This window comes from Bidens hawaiensis, unplaced genomic scaffold (assembly GCF_021521415.1).
Source record: "Bidens hawaiensis isolate Kalapana, Puna unplaced genomic scaffold, B.hawaiensis_p1.1 tig00047620_1, whole genome shotgun sequence".
NCBI lineage: Eukaryota > Viridiplantae > Streptophyta > Magnoliopsida > Asterales > Asteraceae > Bidens > Bidens hawaiensis.
The window spans coordinates 61,023-88,219 of NW_027498524.1; the positions used below are offsets into that span (position 1 = coordinate 61,023).

General features: G+C 36.2%; 3 protein-coding genes across 3 annotated transcripts; 1 reads left to right on the forward strand and 2 right to left on the reverse strand.

Moving 5' to 3' along the window:
* Nucleotides 1-1,430: 1,430 nt before the first annotated feature.
* LOC143597138 (protein LATE ELONGATED HYPOCOTYL-like) lies at nt 1,431-5,603 on the reverse strand. Its single transcript, XM_077075725.1, has 7 exons — nt 5,568-5,603; nt 5,324-5,481; nt 5,108-5,219; nt 4,581-4,642; nt 3,646-3,858; nt 2,472-3,566; nt 1,431-1,847 (listed from the first exon to the last, which is right to left on the reverse strand). Exons 2-7 carry the CDS (start codon nt 5,366-5,368, stop codon nt 1,578-1,580), a joined length of 1,797 nt encoding a protein of 598 aa, XP_076931840.1. The 5' UTR covers nt 5,369-5,481; nt 5,568-5,603; the 3' UTR covers nt 1,431-1,577.
* Nucleotides 5,604-10,609: 5,006 nt separating this feature from the next.
* Nucleotides 10,610-17,236, forward strand: LOC143597133 (uncharacterized). The gene is made up of 11 exons (XM_077075722.1): nt 10,610-10,971; nt 12,797-12,975; nt 13,051-13,273; nt 13,372-13,513; nt 13,607-13,804; nt 14,772-14,903; nt 14,972-15,100; nt 15,189-15,583; nt 15,655-15,871; nt 15,966-16,156; nt 16,979-17,236. The coding sequence occupies exons 1-11, from the start codon at nt 10,610-10,612 to the stop codon at nt 17,154-17,156; spliced, it is 2,346 nt and encodes a 781-aa protein (XP_076931837.1). The 3' UTR covers nt 17,157-17,236.
* A 1,846-nt stretch (nt 17,237-19,082) lies between these two features.
* On the reverse strand, nt 19,083-22,246 carry LOC143597140 (uncharacterized). Its single transcript, XM_077075727.1, has one exon. It carries the CDS (start codon nt 22,048-22,050, stop codon nt 19,342-19,344), a length of 2,709 nt encoding a protein of 902 aa, XP_076931842.1. The 5' UTR covers nt 22,051-22,246; the 3' UTR covers nt 19,083-19,341.
* Nucleotides 22,247-27,197: the final 4,951 nt, after the last annotated feature.

Genomic DNA, 27,197 nt, shown 5'->3' on the forward strand with positions numbered 1-27,197 from the left:
AATTTTTTGTTATCTGATCTTCAGTTTTTTCGTCTGCACTTTCTGCTTATAGTCTCGTATACAAGTAACTTAAATGATTTGCTTGTCAGCTCGTGCCAGTACGGTCAGAAATTGACCAAAGTTACAAAAGTTTTGAGCTTGAACTCAGAAATATGTAATGCATCTTTGTACGTGAAAGTGGTTCGAGAAAAACTCAGAAAAAATGTTATCTTGATGAAAAGGCCCCAGGTAAGGTTATTCAGAAATTGGATGCTCTCATGAGGAAATCTTTATGGGGAGGCGCAGAGGACAAAAAGTGTATTCATTGGGTGAATTGGGAGACGGTCACTAGACCGAAAGGGCAGGGCGGGCTAGGCTTATCTTCTTTTAAAGCACTTCAATTTAAGTTTGCTCGCAAAGTGGCATTGGAGGTTCAGACCGAGAGATCCAGGTTTTGGAATAAGGTGATCCGGGCCTATCATCACCAATCGGTGGAGGACTCGTTTATTTGGTTCACACGAGGACGACAGGAGTGTGGAAAACATTTCTAAGCTGGTTAGTGATTTGGGAAGGAGGAGGTTCACATTAACTGTCTTATAAAGGGGCTTCTTGGTAATGGGCAGGGCATTTGGTTGTGGCTCGATAATTGGGTGGGAAGTGGCCCGTTATGTCAGACGTTTCTGGCTCTTTTTAGACTTGAGACAGTCGAGAACATTTCAGTGGCAGAGAGTTGGATTGTTGCGCTGGTTTAAATGTTTAATACGACAGATTAGACTGCTTAACAGTCTTGACGGTGGGCCTGGACCGAAGACCCCTCTGGCGGGTTTTTGGTTCGATTGTTAAGGAAAGTTTTGTCGAAATCGGTTGCTCCGTTAGAGCCTTATATTTCCTGTGGGATAAGTGGCTCCCGTATGAAGTCAATGTTTTCGGTTGGCGGGCTGCTTAAGATCGTCCCCCCTTTCGTGTTGCTCTCGAAAGAAGAAACCTGCAGATTGGCTCAGTGTTTTGCCCTTTCTGTGAGGAGCATCCGAAACAGTAGACCATATCTTTACGGCTTGTTGTTTCTCGACCGAGGTCACGAGGTGTGGAGTAAGGTGGCTTCGTGGTGTCATCTACCTACGATATAGGCTTTTACGTTTAAAGATCTCCTACCCATTCACAAGCACACGACCGCTCTAGTTTAGCCGGAAGGGTGGTTCAATCGGTTATGCTCTTGACGAGTTGGGCCATTTGGAATGCTCTTGAACACAAAATTCAATGGTCATAAAATGATTTTTTGGTTTTCTTAAAAAAATAGGTTTTTCTTACTAAGAGAATGCAAACCTTCCAAAAGTAAAAGAATCCCCTTTTCACTTATTACAAAGGAATCCACACTTTAAATGATGGCCATAAATATATATATAAAAAGAAAGCTGATAATGCAAAATAGTTCATGAAATTAATTAAAAGATGATGCTCAATATATGCATGTTCCAAAAGTTCTACAGAGTAGTTAAGCTTTCTGTATGAACCACAAACTACACGACAAAAGTTTCGTGAGGTTTAGGATTAGCCTAACAACATAATATACAACAGCACACAACACCTTACAGTATCGATCAAGTCGACGCCTCTGTTGCCACCCGCATTCTCTTTGGACCTTTTTCATCATTCTGATTACCTGCACTTGCAATCTTGATGCTTTCTTTAGCCTCAATTGAACACCTCTTGTATGGTTTGAATCCTGTATGACGATGACTCATTCTGGTTCGGTCCAACTCACTAATGCTGACCATATTCGGTTGACCCTTCTCGGCTACCATATGGATATCAGAAAAGCTTTGTGGCAGTACTTCTCTGGTGAAGAGTGCTTGAAAAGCGAGTCGCCCCTGTAAGTCAAAACATAAACATATACATGTTAATATGATAAAAATTATAGGTGGCAATCATGACCAGTTCAACAAAGAATTGGTTGATTTGGGTCACTTCAAATTAGTCAGCGGGTCAGTTTGGGTCTACTCAAATTTATTCAGCAGGCCAGTATTATGAAAGTTAACTTAAAAAGAATCCAAATGGGTTAGAAACTGAAAGTTTTGGTCACTTGTTTGTATTAATCAGCCAGTTTTCAGTTAATTGGTTTTGGCTAATCGGTTTTTGACGTGGTTCTGGTTCGGTTAACCAACGCTCCTGATTTGTTTGATGTTACTGATGTCGGTTATTGCATGGTTAACCGAAACTGAAAGCAAGCCATCAGTTAATCAAAGCACTGATAATCGAACCATCATTTATGTTGGTTATCAGTTATGAGCAGGTAGGTTTGCCGAAAACTATTTTGACCTCTGACTCGATTTTAGTCAAAAACCCGTTTTAACTTGAACCAAATTGACATTTTTTTAAACAACCCATTTTGACCCGCACTAATTTTAAGCACGTGTTATGACCAAACTCGCCCGACCCACCCAGTTTGCCAGGCTTAATAAAAACATAGACATTAGTATGAATGAAAAACTTGCCTCTTCAGAGACCTCCTTCCACGACTCGTTAGGTGCTATGGCGTTTCTACCCCTACGGGAAATAGGCTCCTTAACGTCTGCCACTTTAGTTTCTTCTGTTTCTTTCTCGTCCTTCTCTAAAATATTTGTGTCAATTTCACTGCTGGAAGTGGTGTTAGAACCACATGATGACCGATCAACTTGTTTTCCAAGACCAGTCAACTTTCTTGAATCCACCACGAGCACCGTTTCATTAGTATCAACTGGAATTACTTCGTTTAAATTTTTTTCAGAGTCCTCTGATGAAGACAGATCCGCAGCAGATTCAGTTTTATCTGCATCCATCTTCTCTTCACGCAAGACACCTTCTGAAGGAGCCTTATTGACCAAATTCCCATCTCCCGGTGTCCCAAATGCACAAGAATAACCCCCTTGATAAAACGGAGTACAAACAGGAAGCAGACCATGAGCCGACCACCACGCGGTTGCAGCTGCTACTGTTGCAGTAGCAATGGCTATCATGCTAGGGTTCAACTGATCTCTAGAATAAGAATCTGCAGAAGAAGCTTCTGGGTGCCAGAATTTAGCAGCATAGCTTGCTGCTGCATGGGCTGAAGGATTTTGTAGCAGAGATGAAACAATGAGGCTAGGAATCGTAGATGAAACATGAAGAAACGATTTATAACTGTCTTGATTATCACTAAATGGGGCGAAATAAGGATGGAAGGTAACATTATTATGATGGCCACTCGTTTCGGATGCTGCTGATAAGTTAACTGACAGGTTAGCGTGTTGTCCCGAGTTATTAGCATTTGATTCATGAAGTGGCGTTTCTGTGGGGACACTAGTTTTTGCCATGATTCCTTGATTCACATCTACAACTTGCACAGGAACATGCCTCGGGCACGTTCGCACACCCTGTATATCATGTGAAGGGTGTGAACTCTCAAATAATGAGCTATTAGAAGTAATGTTTGTGTGCTTAACGTCATCTTGATCTGGTTCTTGATGCTTTCTGGTTTCATTGGTGATGTAAGACTCATTCGGTATGGAATTTTCATTTTCTAAAGATGGAGCTTCTTCAGCAGTACCATGTTCAACTTCCTCACTTGTTTTCTGGTATGGAAAGAAACCAAATGAAGTAAAACACAAGTACATGTATATAGTAAGTGAATATGTGGATAAAGTTATATACCTCAGTGAGAGGTTTTGTCTCCAGATCCAACAATTGTAGAGAAGAAACTAAAGTTGTTTGTTTCGTGTCTTTATGTGCCACCTGTGTATTAGTTTTTGGGTCGGATTTTCTAGGATATGGATAATTTGGTTTCCTTTTAGGGCGTGGAGGAGGAATTTCCACATCAAGAGCTTGGCTTACTGGAATTCCTTTAGCAATAGCCTCCTTTTCTAACTATAACAATAATAAGGAATATATATTAAACAAAACCCATATTAGTTGACACATATATGACACAAACAATATTCAATACACACATATACATACATGTACACGCAGATACACACACATATAAGGTTAGGGACTAGGGGTGTAAACGAGCCAACCTACTCAAGAGCGGATCGCTTCGTGTTTAAATGTGCTTAAGCCTAAAAATAAACTTGTTAGATAAATGAGCCTGCGCTTCATTGCAGAGCCCGAGCAGTCGAGCTGGCTCGCAAGCCTAAACGAGCCTATAATTTAGACAATTTTATATAGTAAAAATTTTTATATAAATTATGATAAATATAACTAAATAATATATAGTAAAAAATATAATGAGGGGGGAAACGGGACACGTGTCACTCTCTCCTTCCTTCCGACCCTTCTTTTTTTTTTTTTTGAATGATTCCTTCATAACCTAATTTTTTTTATTTACATTACCCCAATTTTGTTGCAACAGTATTGTATTCTTTTACTGCTGCTGGATAAACATAGACCATAACTTTCAACATCTTGAGCAAATAATATATGGCAACAGGTAAGAAAAAGAACTTTTAAACACAACTGTTTCAAAAGCAGAACATGATATGTACAGGACAAGCAGTATATAAATAAAAAAAGCTTTGCATTCTGTCATGTTGTATTTTAGACAAATCTCATGATAAAGCAATGACTATGCGAAAGAAAGCAATGACCTTTGTAAAGAACTTTTGTGCATGACTTCTGATTTGCACCGCTGTCTTGGTTCCTATGTGTTCTGCAATCAAAGGTTGAAATACACACATAAGATATATAGAATGTCAACCAAATCGTCATCATCATCATCCTTAGATAGGGATGAGATTGGTACAGTACCCGTACCGAAAATCAATAAAAACGAGTATCGATACCCGTACAGAATTTATTGGTATGGTACAGGTACCGGTACAAACGAGTACAGTTCCTGCTTTTGTACCGCTTTGTGTTTTTCTTTTTAAATCTCCAACGATGTTGGTACAGGTATGAGTAACAAATAAACTGAATTGTTGATTCGGGTACCGGTACCGTAAACCCGTACTAAAAATCAATAAAAACGAGTACCAAAACCCATACCGAATAGGCTCAATCGGTACGGGTACAGGTACGAGTGCGAGTACGGGTATTTGGGACAAAAATCTCATCCCTATCCATATATGGTAAGATTCCATGTAAAACAAAATAATCAATCAAAAACCCAAGGTACCTTCTATCCGTTGCCAAGCTCGCCCATACAACTTCAAAGCTTCTAAAAAACGATTATGCTCGTCTTCTGTCCATCGTTCACGTTGTTTGGTTATCGTATACGGTTTTCTTGTCTGTAAAAAAATTCAATTCAGTTTCCATAACATCACATCACTTTATACAACAATCAATCAAATCAAACTAAACAATAAAAAGTAAAAACTAATAATAAGGCAACCTTAATATTAAGCGTCTTCCCGGAGGCGGAGGAGTTGGAATCCATCTATCTAACAACCTTGTTTCATCCCTCTTATCTTCCAATTCCAATTCCAATTCCAATTCCAACCACCAAATCAAATAAACCTAATAAGCTAACACTAGTGCAAAAAACAATAACTGTAACAAACCCATAAGTATTAATTAATTAACTAACTAACTAATTGGGTTTACTTAAATTGAACCTGAATCAGTAGAATCCTAACATAAACCAGCTTCACATATGAGATCCAAAGCCTTTAAAAGATATTATTACAAACCCGAGATATTGAAACAGAAACAGTAAAACTGAAGAAAACATACTTGCCATGTCATGAGCAAGATTCATGAGAGAGCACAAATCCGGTGGATCAATGAAGGAAGGAAGGAAGGAAGGAAGAAATTTGGGTGAATCTGAGCCACAAACAATATTGGCTTTGGATTTTTTGTTATTTGGAAATATAAATTAGAGGTTGGCATGGAGTGACAGGTGGCGTGATCCTAGTGGTGGGACTTGCACTTTATGTTTTGGTGTTTGGTTTGGTCGTACAAATGGATCAAATCTCAGCCACAAGTTTCTCAGATGCTACTAGACCCTCGTGTTATTTAATATTTATCCCCGGTATTAGCCGATAATAATCCCTATTCATTTTATCACCACCAATGTTTTTAAAACCGGACTGGTTCGGCCGGTCGGACCGGGATTCGGTCACCCGACCGGTCCGGCTCGATATACTTAGATCGCTTCTCAAAAAACCGGCCGGTCCGAACCGGTTCACCGGTCTGACCGCAAACCCAGACCGGTTCAACTGGTTTATTATAGAATTTATATATATTATTTCATTTAACATTTTTTTTCATAATTGTTGATTTCGGCCGGTCCGACCGGTTCAACCGGTGAACCGGTAACCCGACCGGTTCAGTGCCCGATCCGATTATGAAAACATTGATCACCACTGGCGGTCCCAAATTTAAAAAAGTTGGCCCCCAATGGTCCCCTGTTAAAAATGACTTAACATCGTTATACTTTTTTCTGAATTTCAAACTAATGCTTTAGGGTTTTTGATCGGAAGGAGGATACGAGTCGATAGGTGTAAAATTTAACTTGAAACGGTGATCCAGACGATTTGGTTTTTGTTAATTGTAAGTTCAAACACCCGAATTGAAGTATTGTTTCGTCGTTTTGGAGCATCATTTCGAACGAAGTTTTACATCAATCGACTCGTATCCTTCTTCCGATCAAAAACCCTAAAATATTAGTTTGAAATTCGGAAAAAGTATAACGTTGTTAAGTCATTTTTAACGGGGAATCATTGGGGGCCAACTTTTTTAAATTTGGGACCCAGTGGTGATAAAATAAATAAGGATTATTGTCGACCTATAGCAGTCAATATGGATTATTAAAATCCAATAAACTTAATATTTATTCTTTTTTTTTGTTTAATCTAAAAGAAAAATATCGCCCTGTCCAGTGTCCAATCAAATGATAATTTAAAGGGATTACGGTTTTGATCCTTTTATTTTCAAAACTTGCATTTGAAGGCTGCCAAGTTGAAATAGTTGTTAAATTGATTCTAAATGTTTGTAAGAGAGTTAAGATGATTCACTTTATAACAAACTAGTATTTACATATCCACTCCACTCGAAAGCATGAAGTTATCACTACCACCGCCTTCATTCGCTAATCGCTATCTAGTCTCCTGCAGCCAGTAACTAACGTTAACCATTAAGAAACTGAACAAAAAGTAGACGTAAAAACATTGAACCACACACGCTCATTGCATCGTGTTAAGACACAAAAATTAAACCGAACATAACATATAGGAAAAAGTAACTAATTCAGCTTAAAATCTACGCGTTGCGATGGGGCTGTTAAATGGGAAAATAGACATAAAACGCTCAACCACACACATGCGTTGCAGCGCGCTAACTCGTTAAATTCAAACGTAAACGTTAAACAAAAAAATTGTAAAAAATGAAAAGTATAGGGCACCAATGTTGAAAGTGGAAAAATGTTGACGACTAAAACAAAACATATCTTGTGACACGTTTGTAAACTATGAAAAAGTGTAGAGACCAAAAGTAAAATAAATGAAAGTTATTATATAGAAAAGAATTTACATAATACAAACTTGAATGCACAATGTACAAAAGACTAATGCATAGTATTCCCACTTTTGTTGTTATATAAATATACTTAAAAAAGGAAAATTCTCAAAATAGCCCTTTTTAGAGAGAGAAAGCTCAAAATAGTCATTTTTTTCTTTAGAATTTTTTAAAATTCGGACTCTCTAGATGCATTGGGAAAAGATAATAACATAGAGGGAGCAGGCCAAATATTTAAAGAAAGTTAGGTAGCAAACCAGATTTCGAAAGATATTGAAGGTAAAGTCTAAATAATTTTGAAATATTTGAGCAAAAGTTCAAATTTTTTCTAAACTTTTTTTCTCAAAATACCGTCTTGAGTGACTTTTTTTATGTTTCCTACATTTTCCGTCCACATTTTCAAATTATAGGAAAAAGAGATTTTCAAATCTCGTCTTGAGAGACGAGATTCTACCACCACCACCCCCACTGTTCGCCTTCTACCCCTACCACTACCGTCACCATCCACCACCGCCACCACCACCACCACCCCAAAATAAATTTATTAAAACTTTTTTAATAAGAAATAATAAACTTATCAAAATTTTAGACAGAAAAGAAAGTTTGTCGAAAATTTTGGTTCGGTTCGGTTATTTCTACCTAAATTCATTATTTTCGGCAAACTTTATTTTCTGCCAATGGCAAAAACCGAACCGAAACCAAAACGAAAACTGAAAGGCCGAAATTGAAAACCAAAACCGAAGGGTCTTGAAATTCCAAAAACCAAAGTTTTGGTTTTCGGTTTGGTTTTAGTCCAAAACCGCACCGAACCGCACCACGCACACCCCTAATATTAATCAAATCATTATTGCATACTTGCATCTTTTTCTTTTTTGCAGAGCTTCGGCTTCCCAACTTGTGTCAGCAAGTCTATATGTTATGTCATATATATGCATGGCCTTTCTCTCTTTTGCACGTCAATAATTTCTTCAACTCTCTAATCTCTAGTTATTCACTTATGTTATTTGCTTACGAAATCAATCAAGACTGCCTTCCATTTGAAAGATCTTGAATTACCATTTCTTACAATTTTGTACGTATAAATCATATATCTTCTATCTGAATTTGGGCTGAAGCCCAAGCAGCATCACATAGGCCCAAGCGTATATGCTTTATCCTGTCTTCTTTTTTGGATGGCTAAAAATTTAAAAATATAAATGTCGAGTTCTTTTTGCACAAAATTATTCCGATAACCTGGTCCCCCCCCCCCCCCAAAAAAAAGCAAATATTTCAAATATTGAACTTTAAATTCCATTTACAATTTTCACTACTAATTATTTTATCTTATTTTTCCTTTTTCTTTTAAATTTTATTTATAATAAACTTTGTTGAATGGGCTAGAGTCTACCTAAAAAGTAAAAATTGGTCGTTTTGATTCGAGCCAGTACGAATCATGGAATGAACAGGTTTATTTTCATCAAACCGAATTAATTAACACTCCTATAAACAAAATTATGCTAGTAAATAGGGATGAGCAAATTCGATATCGGCAATATCAAACCAATGCCGGTACCGATATGATACCGTCGGTACCAAACCGGTACCAAAGTTTGAGTTTTGAGATCAGTACGGTACGGTACCGGTATTTCCTGAAGTTTTACCTTCAATACCGGTATGGTCCCGGTACTGAACCGAATATTTCGGTACCGATACCAAAATTTTGTGATTTTCGAGATCGGTATTTTCGATACCGGTCGGCACCGGTACGATACCGAGCTCAACCCTTACACATGCCTTGGGTATGAAAATAAAAGGTTTCATTTTGCTACTTGTATCAAAAACTGTAGAAGGTGAACACTGTTGTACCAAATGTTGCAATGAATAGAATATAAAATAAATTAACATGAAAAAAAAAATGAAGATATCAAGAGCATTAAGGGTAATTAAAGTTCAACATTCACCCAATAAGGTAAAATCCAATTATCCAGTACTAAAGCCAAATGCTTCTTTAGTGCAACACTACAACTTCACATTGGAGTCCAAAATTACAATTGGCAATTGATCGAGTCGAAATCCAAGTTTTGGGAATAACCTTGGCAACAATTATTTTGCTTAAGAGAATATTACTGTTTGCATCCCTGTGATTTTAAGGCGAAGGCATAATGAGTCCCTGAAATTTTTTTTGAACTGGTTGAGTCCATGTGATTTCAAAAATGAACCAATTGAGTCCATGCCGTTACTTAACTTTTAGGGTAAACTTTCATTTTACTGAAATCACAGGGACTCAAATTGTTCGTTTCTGAAACCACAAGGGCTCAAATTGTTCGTTTCTGAAACCATGGTGACTCAAATTGTTCGTTTCTGAAACCATAGAGACTCAACCAGTTCAAAATAATTTTCGGAGACTCATTGTGTCTTTGCACTAAAACCACAGGGACGCAAACAGTAGTTTTCTCTTTGCTTAAATGAGGATTACACTATAAACAAACATAAACAGGGTCGTCCCTAAAGGAAGTAAACTCAAGCTAGAGCAATTTAGACTAAACTTAGATTAAAAAAAAAAGAATTATTAAATGATGGAAATGACTCTTAAGTTATTTGAAAAGACACACGTATTTATGGTTAGTTATTTTGCTTTGTAACATTAAAGTTCAAAAAGACCCCGAATTTTTGTTTCATTTTAGGCCTTCTATAGGATCGAACCACATAAGTAATAAACATTACTCACATAACAAGCTCAGATGAATACAAAACATGAACTTTGTGATTTCCAAATGCATATAAAGCAAATGCAGTGGAATACAGAAAGTTCCATTATCTAACCAACTAAAAGCATTCTTAGAGGCGTCCTCTATCCTTATCTTTATAACTATACCAAAAAACATTAAATTTCTCTCTCATGTTTAATTAAATAATATTTTTTTATACTTTATCATTACAGTTTCTATCATTTACTCGTAATCAATTTCAATAAATATTAAAAATTAAATATGCGTCAAACAAGGATTCCAAATTTATAAAAATCATTAACTTTTCTCTCCGTCTCCTATAATTTACAAAAACCCGTCACAAAAATGTTTAAAACTTTGATAAGGTTTAATGGCAGAGTAATAATACTAGAGGGACTCATATTACCTTCTCAAAACCCCTTAAACCCTAGAAACCCTCCTCCGGCGTCGTCACGATGCACCACCATCTCCTGTCATCTCTGCGTCACCACCACCGGCGACTACCCCCTCTTACCATCTCCTTCGCCGCCGTTCACCACAAACCCCATAACCCGCCACCGCCAAAACCCCCAAAACCACCCCAAAAGTCGGCCACTTTCACACTCCATGACCACACGTGGGACGATCCTTACAGCTGGATGTCCAGTCTCAACGACAAAGTGGCCATGCGTCACATGGATGTCTACGTTGAGCAAGAGGAGAAGTATGCGGAAGCTGTTTTAAACGACACCGTTCGCCTTCAGTCGAAGCTTCAATCGGAGATGGCGTCTCGAATGTCGTCTCAGCTTTCAACTCCACCCTTCCGGTGGGGCCCCTGGTACCTCCAATTTTCATTTTTTTAAGTGGGTTCGGGTTTAGTGTAAACGGGTTCGGGTCATTTTCGGGCTGTAGAGGTGCACAAACCTGTTTAAAACTCAAAACCGGTTTGGGTTAAAACCAGTTCGGTTTGGTTAACAAAAGTCAAAACCGGTTTATGATCAGTTTCGGTTCGGGTTGAAACCGGTTTCTTACCATGGTACGATCGGTTTCGATTCGGGCTTTGATCGGTTAAAGTTCGGGTTTTGGCCAGTTCGGTTCGGTTAACCGGTTTGGAACCGGTTTTGGTGAAGAAATTACAAACCGGTTCCGAACCTATGGTTTCAATCGGTTCCAAACCGGGTTCTACATAATCGGTTTCAAACCGGTTCGGTTTCGGTTCAGTTTTTGGGTCGGTTCGGTTAACAGGTTTATTTGCCCACCTCTATAGGGCTGAACCAATTTTATGCTGATGTTTAATAAAAACTTAAAAAGAGAAATTGACGTAAGATTTTATAATGAAAATGTAACACTTTTATTTACATTTGTAAAACAAAATTGTGACTTTAAAGCATGGTTGCAAAAGTCACTAGGCGCTCCCAGGGCGGTAGACTAGGGGAGTTGCGAGTACTCGGTTTATGTGGAGAGTACTCGGACATGGTAAATTATAAAGAAACTTAATTTTGGGAAGTTATATATATATATATATGTCAAGTATCATAAATCTATTAATATTTATAACAAAATACATGAATATCAATATAAATAAAAAAGATACATCTTTAAATACTAAAGTATCTAAAATTTGAAAATCATTAATTAAAAAAATGACAGCCAGTCTTTTATAGGAATATGAATTATGTTTAATTTTTTAAAGTCAAAATATATATGAGTTGACCGACTAGATCCAATTATGGCGTAGGTTGACCATTTTTTATCGATTCCGAGTAACCAGACGGAGTTAAAGAAAGTCGCCTCAGCGTCATACCTTGTAACGATTACTCGGCGAGTACTCGGCGCCTAGTCGGGAGTTTTACAACCATGAGTTTAAAGTATTATAATTTGTGAAAAGAAACAAAAAATATATAAAAAAAATCGGGTTAAACGGGTTGTATATGTGGCAATTGGCAATCTATTTATGTTGTCTTTGGGTTTATAATACTTTATATGTCCTAACATGATTTTCAGGTTGTGTCAGGTTGGACCCACCAACCCGCAAACACGACATGTTTAGCATCCTAGTGGCTAGTGTACACAAGATATTAGCTTGGTTCAGTGTGTATTTGTTTCTTGACTGTTTTAATCACAGTTAGGGTTGTTCAAAATCAGTCCAAAGCGCCTAAACTGTGCTAGATCAGCCGGTTTGTTTAGGAGTGAACTGGTTCGGTTTACGGTTCGGTGTATGGTTTGGAACAGACCACCAAAACCAAAATGGAGGAATTCTAAAATGAATTTAATTCTTTTAATCTATATAATTTTAATAAGAATTAAATAATTATTTCACGTATGGTAATTAATCAATTTTAATACGTATATATTGTTAATTTAACCGACTATTCTATTAATATTTTTATTCACTTTATTTTTGTAAACCAAAAGGTATAGATTTAAAAAAAAAAAACTTGCATTTTACTGAACTTTTGAAGATCAAATGGTACAATTCCCTGCTAAAAAAACCCGGCCCAAACCCGCATACTGTCAAAACCAGGCTGGACTGTGATCACGCCTAATCGCAGTATCACAATGTTCGGACAAAGTTGGACTCTTTTCTTTATGTGCTGGTTAGATTTTGATTTTGAAATGGAATCATATTCATGTTTCTTTTGTAATTTGGAGGTGGAATTCAGGTTGTATTATAGGAGAGTTGAGGAAGGAAAACAATACCCTGTACTCTGTAGGAGATTAGCTGGCCTTCATGACGAGTTCCTTTCGCATAAAAGTCCAACAGCTGGATTCGATTTCATTTCTGGTAAAAGGATTGAACAAAAGATTATTGATTATAACCAAGAAGCAGAAAGATTTGGAGGTAACCGCGGTTTCATATTGTTTCGGTCTATAAGTTATTAGTCTCGGTTTAACGTCGTAAAACGTTACTTAATAGGTTATGCATATGAGGAGCTATCAGAAGTTTCACCTGATCATAGATATATAGCATACACCATGTATGACAAGGATAATGATTTCTTCAAATTATGCGTTCGTGACTTGAATTTGGGCTTGCTTTGTAGTAAGCCGCAAGCCGATTGGGTTTGTAATGTGGCGTGGGCGAAAGGGGGCCAAGCGTTGCTATACGTTGTCACTGATCAAAACAAGAAGCCTTACCGGTTAGCTTATAATATTTATGTTAAAATGATTATTTATTTATTTATTATGGATAATGTATATATAAGCATGACCCTTTTTTCTTTATTTTATGATTTAGATTATATTGTAGCATGCTCGGATCAAAGGATGAAGATGTGATGCTCTTGGACGAACCAGGAGAAAACATGCATGTTAACATTAGACATACTAAAGATTTTAACTTTGTGACCGTAAATATATCTTCAACCACATATTTGAAGGTATTCTGAACTCTCTATTCAAGTCTTCATTGACTTTTATTTTTGCACTCGCCATTCTTGCAACAAGCCATTGAAGTGCAACTGTTTTTTTAGGTCTATCTGATCAATGCCGCGGACCCTTTATCTGGCTTGACGCTCGTGTGGGAGTGTGAGGCGTGTGCACATTGCATTATTGAACATCATCAAGGTTATCTTTATCTTTTCACCAATGCTAATAAAGGCGGGCAGTCGGTTGATTATCATTATCTACTTCGCAGCCCTCTGCACACTTCTGGTCCTAGAAAGTGGGAGGTTAGTGTCAGATGGATGAGTAAAGGTGGCAAACTAGACGGGTCGGGTAAGGGTCAAAATGGGTGACTTTTTGTATGGGTAGAAATGTGGGTGTTGACCCAAAACACTGTTTGTCTTGAAATTTACTTTTTTTTAAATACTAATAATAATAATAATAATAATAATTAGTGTGTAAAGGTATGATTACAAAAGATGACTTTTTTGATTAAAATGATTTTAGGATATTTTATCAGCACTAAAACTAAGAGTCTGCAACTTTCGGCCTGTTAATTCATTTATTTTGAAGCTACCTTTTCATTTGACCCAAGATAGAAACATAATCTGACTTGATCCATTATATATATGAAACTGTTTACATAAATGGTAGGTTTCAAGTTTTTTTTTTCCTAAAGTTTTAATCACCTGTTAACTATGAATAACATACATCTTTGACCCATTTTGTTTTATTTTTCTCTAATAAATTTTCTCCATTATTTTTTTAATAAAATTTAAATTCTAAATCACATCTATGTTTTTCTCAACATTCTGATATAAATTTTATTAAAAACGAAGTAATACTCAAAATAAGTATTTTTTTGGTTTCATAAACTTGTTACACGCATGCGTTGATAGGTCATGCTGTAGATATACATCACCATGTTTGATTCTTTTTCTCAACATTCTGATGTTAATTCTTTTAAAAAACTGAGTTGTATTCAAAATAAGTATTTTTCGATGTCGTAAAAAACTTTCACGTTTGCTTCACTAGGCCAGATTGTACAAAGTTCCCACCGCATCGTTTTCTCTGTGGCATTGCGCAATCATAACTTAATAGTTCGTAATAAATAGCAAGCCAAACCTGCTACCTCTTAAGCAACACAAAAATGTGCCGTTTTTTTGTGAATATCTTTCACACTGTTCATGTATTTGAACTTGAGGTGGCTTGGTGTGTAATTGTATTTTCTTTCTTTTTATGTTTTGGTTGTAGAATGTATTTATTGATGACAAAGACTGCGTCATCGAGGATGTTGACTTTAGTAACTCGCATTTGGTACTTATCATTCGAGAGGGTGAAAGATTTAGACTTTGTTCAGTTGCACTGCCTATGACAAGCAGTAAGGTATTTATGCTCCAAAAACACTCTTTTATAGATTTGAACGTTTAACGATAATTGATTTTTCATAACAGGATGCAGTTCATTTCAAAGACTTATATCCCAATTTTCTACCTCTTCCAGAATCTGTTTCCCAGATCTCATCTGGAACAAATTATGACTTTTATTCATCAATCATGCGGTTTACAATTTCATCACCCGTGGTATGTCATTGTTAGTTTGTTACTCCTAGCTGAAAGCATGAATTAAAAGTTAAAACACAACTATGATGCTTTCCTAGTCTTTTTGCAGATGCCTGATGCAGTGGTTGATTATAATCTATCAAGCAGTAAGTGGGAAATTATTCAACAACACAACTTGCTTCACGAAAGGACCCGTGTTTTGTATGGTACAGTTTCTTCTGGTGTGAATATACAAGTCAACAATACCGAAGTCAATGCAGAAAATAACAACCCTTGGAATGATCTCTCTGAGTTTTATGCTTGTGAACAACACGAGGTTATTTCTACCGATGGAGTTACCGTTCCTTTAACTGTCGTTTATTCCCATAAACGAGGAAAAAACGGTCAAAATCCCGGGTTACTTCACGGACACGGTGCTTATGGTGAATTACTTGACAAAAGATGGCGTAGCGAGTTAAAAAGCCTTCTCGACCGCGGTTGGGTTATTGCATATGCTGATGTTCGGTTCGTGCTACATAGTTTTCTCATATCAATATAAATATAAATGATAACTGTTTTTATGTTTTGCTTTTTAGGGGTGGAGGTGGTAGAGGAAAGAAATGGCACGAAGACGGTCAACGCACTAAAAAACATAATTCTGTCAACGATTATATTTCATGTGCAAAGTTTCTTGTTGAAAATCAGATCGTGCACGAAAACAAACTTGCGGGTTGGGGATATAGTGCGGGAGGACTTTTAGTTGCTTCGGCTATTAATATCCGTCCAGATTTATTTCGTGCAGTTATTTTGAAGGTACATAATTGTATGCGCATTTTAACGTTTCATTAGATGCATATTTACAACAAACAATCACTTTTCATGGTTAAACTGTTTCGTGTTTTATTAGGTTCCGTTTTTGGACCCGGTTAACACTCTTTTCAGCCCCATTTTACCACTTACTCCTGTTGACTATGAAGAGTTTGGGTACCCTGGAGACAAAGAAGACTTTGAAGCCATTAGAGAATATTCTCCTTATGAGAATATTCAAAAGGGTGTTCTTTATCCAGCTGTTTTGATCACCTCATCTTTCAATACAAGGTTGAATTTTAACAAAAGAAAGTATTTTTTTTATGATATTTAACTTTTTCAAAAGGGATTACTCTATAAAATAGTAATCAAGTTTTGAAATTGTTCCAATCAAGTCACTCATAAAATATTTTGTTCTAATTAGGTCACTAAAGTTTTCTTTGTGCTCCAATCCTAGATATTTTACTTGGATAGCAGGTTATGTAGGTTTTTATTTTTTATTATTTTTATAGTTTTGACATTGCAAAATAATTTTGAAAAAAATAGTAAAAATTGTGAAAAATAATGTTTAAATTGCGAAAAATTGAAAAAAAATCCGGAAACTTGCCAATAAAAAAAAAAGAGTTGTGAGAAATCACCTTTTTTAAGTTACAGACTTTTTTATAAGAAGCCATCATTTTTTTTAGAAAAATTTCAAAAAGATAGTCAGTTAGGTGATATTAAAATATTTAATACTGGAATTATTAATTGCTTCCATACAAAAAAAAGGAACATCTTAATTATATTTTAATTTTTCGCAATTTTTTAGATTTTTTGTTGCAATTTTTCAGTTTTTTTTTCCATTTTGTTGCATTTTAAAAAAATTCTCAATTTTGCCTAATTCTTTCAATTTTTTTTTTAAATTTACAATGTCAAACTGTAAAAAAAATAAAAAAAAAACCTACATAACCTGCTATCTAGGTAAAATATCTAAGATTGAAACACAAAGGAAACTTTAATGACCTGATTGGAACAAAACATTTTATGAGTGACCTGACTTGAGCAATTTCAAAACTTGGTTACTATTCTATAGAGTAATCCCTTTTAAAAACTAAGTTTTTTTCTTGTCTTCAGATTTGGAGTATGGGAAGCTGCAAAATGGGCTGCACGTGTACGCGACCGCACTATTTATAATCCAGATCATCCTCTAGTTCTCAATTTAACGACCGATATAGTTGAAGAAAACAGATATTTACAGTGTAAAGAGTCTGCATTGGAGGCTGCTTTTCTCTTGAAGATGATAGATTCCTAGATACTGTTAATATTGGAGGTTAATTTTGTATGTACATTCTAGTGTTATGGTTTTGCATTACAAAAAGTTGTGAAAGCTTTAGGCTGAGGGGTGTGGAGCGTGAGAAAGGGCGCAAGAGGACAGCCGCTCGCGCCCCGGGGCGCGAGCACCACACCACCGAGGCGCGAGAGGGGCGCGAGCGCGGAAAAAGAGGCAGGCGCCAGGGGTGTAGCGCTCGTGAATGGCATGGGAATGCGTAAATAGAGCCGTTGGGCTCTTTGTTTATTAAAAAAAAAAAAATTCGGCAGCCTGTAAAAAATTCCGGCAGACTGGAAAAAATTCCGGCAGCCTGTAAAAAATTCCGGCAGCCTGTAAAAAATTCCGGCAGCCGAATTTTTTTGTTTATTAAAAAAAAAAAAGAAATTGGATTCATTGGGTAATGGGTTTTGACCGGATTCGTTTTTGAAGACCCAGTTGTCGCGTTGGTAGCGTTCGATTGAGTGTTTCTCGGTGAAGGGAGAGTGTGAAGATGATCTGAAATTGATGGAATTTGGGGTTTTTGAAATGGGTAACTGGATATGGAGATGGGTGGAGTTTAGATGTGAGAGCCATTGGGTTGAATTGATTTGAGAAGAAAGAAGACACATTGATGATTTACGAGTTTTTATAATAATTCGTTTTTTTAATACATTTATAAAAAAATAAAAAAAAAACCGCTCGCGCCCCTCCACACCATGTCCCGGGGCGCGAGCACCACTACCAACACCCATCTTATCAAGTTTCTCTCTCTGCCACACGTCACAATATTATTGGCTGGCGCCCCCACTCGTGCCCCCCACACCCCTCAGCCTTATGATGAGTTGGTCTACTCAACTTTGTCACCATGTAAAAGCTGCTTTTTTAAGCCAGTGTACTATAACCATAAAAATAAAAGGCTGTGAAACATGTCTCCATTAGTTTTTTGTTTTCACTTTGTACCATTCTTTTCACCCACATATTGAGATAAGTACATAATTATCAATTATTTTAATTGACTAATCATTAAAGAAACATACCTTTAAACATCCACTTATTATAAAAGTGATGACGATGTTGTAATTTGATCATTATTTGCTCCAATATGATTATATATCAATCATGTCATGCAAGTCAATAGCATATGAGAAGTGATACTGCAATGATCAAAGGCATGTGTAAATGGCAAACAAGGCTTGGCCTACCATCCCTTATTAAAGCTAATGGTACAAGTTCTACATCAAATGGTTCTGAAATGACATCTTAAACACCACAATTGTCAACCTGTAATTCAAATTATTACTATTTATATTTTAGAACTTTGGTGCCGCAACCCTATTGGGCCACTTTGCGGCACCTTAACGGTGGAAAAGATTTTTTGTTTTGTTTTTTTATTTTTTTTGATTTTTTTGTTATTGTTTTGTTTTAGTTTTAGTATCGTAACGAAAACCAAACAAATGTCGATTTTTTAGTTTCGGTACCGTTCTTAACGTGACAGAAACCGCCCGAATTTGCATAGACTGATCGTCTTAACGCCCGGGATCAACGACGGTCGGGTTTTATCAGCGGTTAAGTTTTACTGACCGACGCAGCCTCATTGGTACACCTTAATTTTTATAACTTTTTGCTTTATTTTTGGTTTTCGTACTGGCAAAAAAGCGCACGCAACCAAAAACAACCGAATTTGCATTGATTTACCGCCTCAATGCTTAGGTTTTACAACCTCCCGAGTTTTACCGACATGCCCCGGCACAACGCGCCGGGTAAAAACTAGTTCATAAATAATTTACAGCATTCGGGTCGATATATTGTTATCCGGATTCAAATTCATAATCAAAACCGGAATCTTTCTTAAAAAAAGTATGCAGCTTTGTAAAGCAAATCAAATTCCAAAAATGAGTTTTCAAGAAACATGAATGATGCATAAGCAGCAGAAGGTGTTTTGTTATAAAGATTACTGGGATATAAAAGCTATTCTAGACATGAAACCTCTAGAATTAAGTAATCAAAACCATGAAGCAAATAAAATAAAAACATAAGAATGAACAAATACATCAACATGTGCTCAAGAATGACATCAAGATTCAGGCCCAGAAGAAAAAGACAGTATCTTTTTAACCATTTCTTGCTGCACCTGAATGATCTCACATTTTAAACCATAAAACACAAACCAACTTATAGATTATTATTATTATTCTTCGTCTTCCACAACAGTCGAAAGCCCGCCTTCAATATCGAAATCTGGATTCAAGAACTTTGCAACAAAGGCCCATAGTGTATAAACATCACTAAAGTTGGTCAAAAATCCCAAAGAAGCAGTCACCACTTCAACCCTAATAAACCCACTTTTCCCATTATGCCCTCCGTTCTCCATCGGCATGCAAAGTGTCGTATCTTCACGTTTCGGGGCCCCGCGGTGCGGTTTCGCGCTATCCAAGATCCGTATATGACTAAGTATCCCGACACCAAGAGAAATCCCGTTTGCTTCTGCCAATTTCTGAACGGTTTCCGGGTTGATTAAACCTTTTTTTCGGTCTCTAACATTAAACGCCACTGACGCACCCCGTTCATATTTAATCTTCGGCCCATATATGTGAACCAGTGGCACACTTTCTTGCCCGTCTGACCCGGGTATACGCAACTGAAGCAGTGATGTCACGAGCCAGTTGACCAAAAACCGTAACCGGAGAGTCGTCTTATTCAGACCCAACATGTTTACATGATCAAGATGCTTACATGTGATCTCGGGTTCCCTTCTGCTCGATTCTTGAACTTCATCATAATCCCCATCACTAACATAATCATCATCTTCAACATTTGCAGCTAAAAGATCTTCACTTTTATTATGTTCTTGCAAAGTAAACGACACCCGTCTTCCTTTACTTCCGGGATCTTGCTCGATTTCATCGACCCCGAAAAGACGACGACTACCCGGAAATCGATTCCCTTCTCTCCGTCCCAATAACCGAAACTCCCCCTCGGTTTCCCGTCTTATCGCACTTTCTTTAACCTGAGAAGTGATTTTCGAGCCCGACCCATTTTCCCATTGGCCCGTTTCGGTTTCTTCTTCGATCTCGTGAAAGTTGTGATGATTTGGAGTATTGTTAGTTGCTTCCATAAAGTGATCTTCTTGCGGGTCTTCTTTAATCCGGTCCAATTCTTGAGAAACCGACATAACAGCTGCATCAAACGACAACATTCGGGCCTCGTGGTCATATACCGGACTATTAGCAATCTTTGAAGTCGGTTTAGGAGAAGATATTTGTTTGATTTTGTTCCGACCCGTGAACCAAAATGGTGGCAGGGGAGATGTTGAAGCCTTATCAGGTTTATTATTCACCTGACCGCTATAATCGGACCCTATTGGGCTCTGCCCAAGATCAATCCATAACGAGTTATCAGACGACTCGTCTTCACTAAAAACCGGGCTTTTCATCACCTCACCTACCGAAAACGTCTCACTTTCCTCATGCTCCATTTCAGTATCAAACACTTCTCTCACTTGAGCCGAAGTATACGCACCGGAAAACGCAGGTAATTGCGGGCCGGGCCGACTTTCCGACACAACATCAGCATTCCCCCCAATTTCATCGTCTTCAATCCCAGCCAGGCTCGGGATCCCATCAACTGAATCACTTAAATATAAAGGAAAAACCGGGCTGATCTTAACTACACCCGATCCAGCATGGCCTGATTGACTTTGAAGACTTCTTATTACCGACTTCTTAATGAGAAGACACCCGAATCCAGTCGGGTCAAACCCAAAAACCCGGTAAAACGACGTGATGATGAAATCAGGTCGAAAAAGTGATAACCCGAGTGAATCCATGTCTTTCGGGCCCAACGCCCCTGCGTCAAGCAACACGTGCCAGTTGTTTTGTTGAGCTAAAGCCATCCACTGATAAGAATATTTAGCACCCGTAACTCGCGATTGAACCGGAAACACGAAAAGCCCAGTTGCCGAATCTTTTTTCTTTTTCTTTTTGTTTGAAATTTGTTTTCTTAAATCAGTTGAACAGAGTTTAAGTGTAGGCCATTTGAACCATGCACTTTGAACTTTCGCACCCTTTTCTTTAGCACTCTGAGCCATCCAATTAACCGACTGGCTCTCGTGGTCAAACATGGTCAACAGTTTCTTGTTAGTATGAAAAGGGTATGATTCTGCTAGCAGCTTGAAAGCAGAGCCTCTACTGACGGTGAACACAAGCCCGTATTCGTTCTCGGGGATGTTCAAATAATCCATAATCCGAGTCTTGATATCATGTTCCACAGTTCCTTTCTCAGCACCACCATAAAGAGCATGATTACTCAAATTAGCAGTTATTTCAGACAAAGTAAATGTAGACAATTCCCAATAATGAACCGTTTGCAGAAATGAAAACAACCCGAATCCACAATAATCAAGACAAACCTTTGGACCAGAATCCGACAAATGGGAATAATCATCTGACCTCAAATGATCAATCTTTTCCGAAGACTGGTACTTCGGGTACATTGTGAGGAACTTGGAGAACGACTGGTGGAGATCCGGGATCGAATCTTCAGTCTCAAACATTCGGTCGGCTGCAAGCGCGGTTGCTCTGAGGAATTCCTTTTGAGTTTCGAGCCTCGCGAGAGATCGAGATCTTCCCAAGGCCTCATCTTGATTGTTGGCTAAAGATTCTGACTCAATATCTTGAGATTTGATAAGTGACCCATCTTCAGAAGCTTCTTCCAAAGCTTCTCTAAGCTTATGTTCTTGCAATCTTCTTAACACTGATGGGTTTTTCTTGAGATGATTATTATTATTATTATTATCATCTGGTGCATAAGGATTTTCAGACCCATTTTTCTTTCTTCCTTTTTTGTCCAAGATTAAAGCAGCACAGTGGGAAATTGGTTTCCATAGTGAAAGATGCATCAAAGCAGCTTATGGGTTTATGCTCATATGCAAAATGAATTGACCCAAGAAACTGATAACCAACAAATTAAAGTGTTGGTTTGGGTTATTAGCACACAAAGCCAAACCCTAATTCCCCTCAAAAAGCAAAAAAGGAATCAACTTTATAACATTCCAAAACCAAACAGTTTGTGTTAAATAATCCAAACCCTAGATGGGTCAAATCCAAATCAAGCCCAGATGAATAACACAACACAAAGATGAAATCTTGAAATTTGAGAAAAACAAGAAAAGTCAATGCAGCTGACAGCACCCAAAAAACCCTTTGAATCAAGATTCAAGAAACCCACTAAGAGAATTGAAACCCCAGATCCAGAAAGAATGAAAAAAAACCCTAATTTCAAAATCAAGAAATAATCTTGAAAAAGCCCCAATTTTTATGAATCTTGAGTGGTGAAGATGAGACTGAGACTCAATAAAAACATACCTTTATGATTGATGATGGTGTGTGTGTGTGTGTGTGTGTGTTTTATTGACTGTTTCTGTTCCTGGGGATGTAGCTAATGCTATTAACTATTAACTCCAGAATGCACATGAAAACCAGCAAGTGGTGTGAGTCATGGCTTATTTTGACTAACACCCTACTTACTCTGTTATTGTCCCATTTAATTTTTTACTTTTTAATATTTTATCTGTATTATTGCTTAAATTAAATGCCAAAACTTTATGAATAAAAGTCAATTGGAATGTTGAAAAAAAGATGATGATAACTTTTTAAATTAAAGTCCACTCTCTCTTGAGATTATGTCACTAATTTTTTTGAATTTGGATAATGGTTAAAAACTTTATTTTATTTATTTTTTATAAAGTTTACATCCTAGATTGTGTTTAAAAGAAAAAGCAATTATTAGGTGCAATAATATTATATAAGGGCGCGTTCGTTTCATCGAATTGAATGAAATTGGAATTGGAATTGCGTAGGATTTGAAATTGAATGAATTGGATTTGAAATCTGAACATTACAATATGAATTGGAATTTGAAGGAATTGAAAACCAATTCCATTCTTGGTGTGTTCGTTTGACAAAAGAATTGGAATCGAGTTTTTTTTAACTAGGATAATGACGGAAACATTTTAGTTTTTCTTAATTTTTTGTTTTTTATTTATATTTTGTGTTATGATTTTTTTTGAATTTTTTTAGAGGTTTTCTATTAACATCAAAAACCCCTCAAAAAAATATTCAAAAATAATAATAATAAATTCATAACTCAAAATATAAATCGAAAACAAAAAAAGTTAAAAAAAACAAAATATTTTATTCTTTGTTCTCGTTAAAAAAATCTCGAGAAAATATTCCAACGAATTTACTTGAAATCCTCAACATTTTGGAAGGATTTAGAATCCCTTTATTTAGAGGAATTTGAAAGAATTGGATTCCAATTCCTTGACAACCGAACGCATCAAAAGAAAATTAAGATTCCAATTCCAGCGAAACAAACACGTCATGTCATGGGATTTTAATTTCAATTCATTTGAATTCCCAGTTATATGTGAAATGAAGTTGGTTAGCAAGCTAACGAAGCATATGATGACTAAATCTTGAACTTTCAATATATTTGAAGCATGTATTAGGATATACAATTAATTTTTTTCAAGAGTTTTGAACAAAGGAAAAAAACATACGGAAGATAATACTTGTCTAGTTTTGAACAAAGGAAAAAAACATACGGAAGATAATACTTGTCTAATAGCATGTTGAAATTGGTAAAACTTAAAAGTATTAAAATTATAAAGTTATTATAACCGTAAGTTAGTATTTAATATTTCAAGTCGACTTTTGAAGTAAGTTTAAGATGGCATCTCGGATAATGGGCACACCAAATTTTGGCTATTGAGTAATCAGTACTTGTGAACTCTATGGATACAAGTGATTGATATTATTCATACATGTCTCGCTATTGTTTCTAACCTCAAAATTAAAAAAAAAAAACTAAAAGTCTCGTTCGGCATGCTAAAACAATTTATTCAAAGTATTTTAATAAAAAAGAAATGCATTTTCTGATTGTAGTTATAGTTTTAATTGACCTGTAAATCATTACTAGTGCGTTAATTATAATTAGCCACTAAATAAAAGGTTAATTATTATTATTATTATTATTATTATTATTATGTAATGTTTTTGGCATATTACAAATTTAGTGTAATCTTGCATATCTCATAATAGATCATAGTCCACACTTTCAATCTTGTGTTCCTTTATGAACAAACTTGTTTTAATAATTTGTTATTTATTTTATCAGTCATTTAACCGATATTATAAATCATAAGAATGATGGTTGATAACTATATTTAATGGTGTAATCATTAATATAATTATATCAATTTCTAGATCATATAAATATTTGTTTAATTCACAAAGATAATACATGGCATGCATAATGGAATTTTTTATGTAATTATTATTGGTGGGGCCTTTATCATCTCTCATATGCTGTGCTACAGTTATATTGGTTCAAAGTCAAATATTAGCTGGCTAATAAAAGCTATTTTCTGTCCTTCACTCCCCAGCGAACTCAACTTCATCCCATGCAAATTTACGGTTTATTTCATTCATACAAATCTATAGGTAAAGTGTTATGTTTTTGAGATCCACAAATATATATAAGGTGAGTTTAAATCCATGTAATTGTTAGATTATGTAGTGTTTAGGTGTCATAAAATTTGATGTTCAAAAAGAATTTATACATAATTTTGACTAAATTGTTATTTTTTTATGTGCATGTATAAAATGGGAAGGGCCACTTTTATCAAGTCTTTTTAAATAATAATAAAAAAAAAGTTTATAGTTTTTTCATACATTAATGTGTGTACACGAGTATAAAATAAAATGTTAGATATCGATAGAACGAACCATGTTTTAAAAATGATCCAACTCACATCCATCATCACACCATCTTATTTCAAAAATTGTCCAACCAACACCCAATACTTGCAGAATACTTATGAACGGAAGTATTTGAATAAACAAACGTAGTATTGGATGTGGGTTGGATGATCTTTTAAATATCAATGGCGTGATGATGTCAAACGACTGGATGGCGTGCTTAAGGAAGTCGAACAAAGTGATATGTGTTGAAAGAAGTTGAACGAACAACAATTTGTATGTATAAAAGAATATTTTAATATGGTTTGCAATTTGAAAGTCTGAATTACCCTCACATGGGGCCATTTTTCATTAAAAACCGACGGACATTAACGTTGGGGGCTAAACGTGCAACCCACTCGAAATGTTGGACTAAGTTTGTAATTTTTTAATTCCAAGAGCCAAACACACAATATGATCAACGTTATGTTGGAAAGAATGGGTGTTCTCATTTCCTTAGTAATTCAACTAGGTTGAAAGAACGGGAGATTTTACTATTTGTTTTTTATTTACATTTATATTGAGAATGTTACATCTTGACAAGTGAATTGCTGCATCTTTTTCATGGTATATGTATTTAAACTTAAGAATTCTCACAAATTTAAATGTTGACAAAGTATTATTATTTTAAACATACTACTGATTGAATCGATGATGTGCAAAGAAGAAGAAAACTAGATTGGCCTTAGGATTTATCTTAGTAATAATTGAATTTTGATGAAAGAGTTTGAACCTTGCATTCCACTGTCTCTCCTGATTTTTTGGTTGGACAACATTAACTTAATTAATATCCCTGTTTCTTGACATGCCCATTTCATGAGTCACGGTTTGTTTAAGAACGGCGGCTTTCTTGTATTTATGCTATTATACTCTCTAATTTTGGAGAGTCCTGATGCCCACTCTGGCCAGACTATGTTGTCTTAACCGGGCCCACCATGGCTTCAGAATTTTGATTGGGCGTTTCCACGGAAAACTATACCGTCGACTGCCACTTGACAGTCATTATGTCATCACAAGAGCAGAACTCTCTGGCGTAACACACGGTGGGACGAAAACTCGGGTGGGCTCAGGATTCGAACTGACAACTTTTGCACAAGGCCTAGCTCAAATTATTTATTGCCAATATCCACCAAAATGTGACACAAGTGGGATTCAAGCTTGAGTCTCCACTAGAGAACCCAAGCCTCCTACCACTGGGCCACAAGTGGGGATCGCGCATTTTGTTAATATTTATATTTTTTCATATTCTTTTATTTTTATATATAAAGAACAAAAAAGACCATTTGATTTGAAACAAAAATGTCTGGAAAGACTCACAATCGTACAAGAATTCAAATTAGATCATTTTGTTTTGTTTATTGTTGTCACAGGTATTGTCGTAATATTGATTTTTATATACAAGAAGTTGAGTTCATATTTTTAAGCCCATTTTTTACTTATCCTGATGATTTGTTACGAATTCTCGTTAACGGACCTGCCATGAGGTTATTGTCATAAGCTTTTACTCTACCTGATTATTTAAGAGTCAAATAACGATGAACATGTCTACTAGGGATGAGATTTTTTTCCCGAATACCCGTACACGTACCTGTTTAATACCCGTATCGAGACTCGTACCTGTGTCCGTACATGTCTATTGGGTACGGGTACCCAAATTTACTGAATTTAGGTACGGGTACTTTCGGGTACAGGTACGGGTACTGCTACTTGTTTAGAATATGTGGGGGATTTTATTAGGTTTCCAACACACATGGCATAACTTTCAAGCGGGATTTCAAATCCTAATATATATATAAGTTGAATCAGTTTCTTCTCGATCTATATGTGTATATTCATATATTATGTACTAGGATAATAACCCGTGTTACACACGGATGAAAAAAAAAGCAAATGTCATACTTATTAAAAAAAAATGAAAATTTTACTTGAACTATAGCATATTACATAATTATTTTAATACTCTATCACGGGTAACTTTGTGTCCGATATCTTTAAAAATCAAAAACCTATTATAAAATATCATTAAAGTATTATAAAACAGATAATGTATGCGTACGCCATCCAAGTATGCCAATGCTTGTGTTGTATATTGGTTTAAATGTTAATTAGCATTATGATTAAAATTAATTGATTAATTATGTGGAAATTATAAGCATGGAAAGTGGATGATATGGAACATTAGGTGAACACTCTAGAAGAAGGACAAGTGGACAAATTTGTTTTGCTTTAATATACTAGACCATCC

Bases quoted from the DNA above. Each gene is read 5' to 3' on its own strand.
- LOC143597138 (XM_077075725.1), bottom strand. From the start codon at position 5,368: ATGGATTCCAACTCCTCCGCCTCCGGGAAGACGCTTAATATTAAG. The intron at 5,220-5,323 runs GTTGCCTTATTA...ATTTTTTTACAG, and splicing joins GGAAGACGCTTAATATTAAG to ACAAGAAAACCGTATACGAT. The intron at 1,848-2,471 runs GCAAGTTTTTCA...TTTGACTTACAG, and splicing joins GGAAGGAGGTCTCTGAAGAG to GGGCGACTCGCTTTTCAAGC.
- LOC143597133 (XM_077075722.1), top strand. From the start codon at position 10,610: ATGCACCACCATCTCCTGTCATCTCTGCGTCACCACCACCGGCGACTA. The intron at 14,904-14,971 runs GTATTTATGCTC...TTTTCATAACAG, and splicing joins TGCCTATGACAAGCAGTAAG to GATGCAGTTCATTTCAAAGA. The intron at 15,872-15,965 runs GTACATAATTGT...GTGTTTTATTAG, and splicing joins TTCGTGCAGTTATTTTGAAG to GTTCCGTTTTTGGACCCGGT.
- LOC143597140 (XM_077075727.1), bottom strand. From the start codon at position 22,050: ATGCATCTTTCACTATGGAAACCAATTTCCCACTGTGCTGCTTTAATC.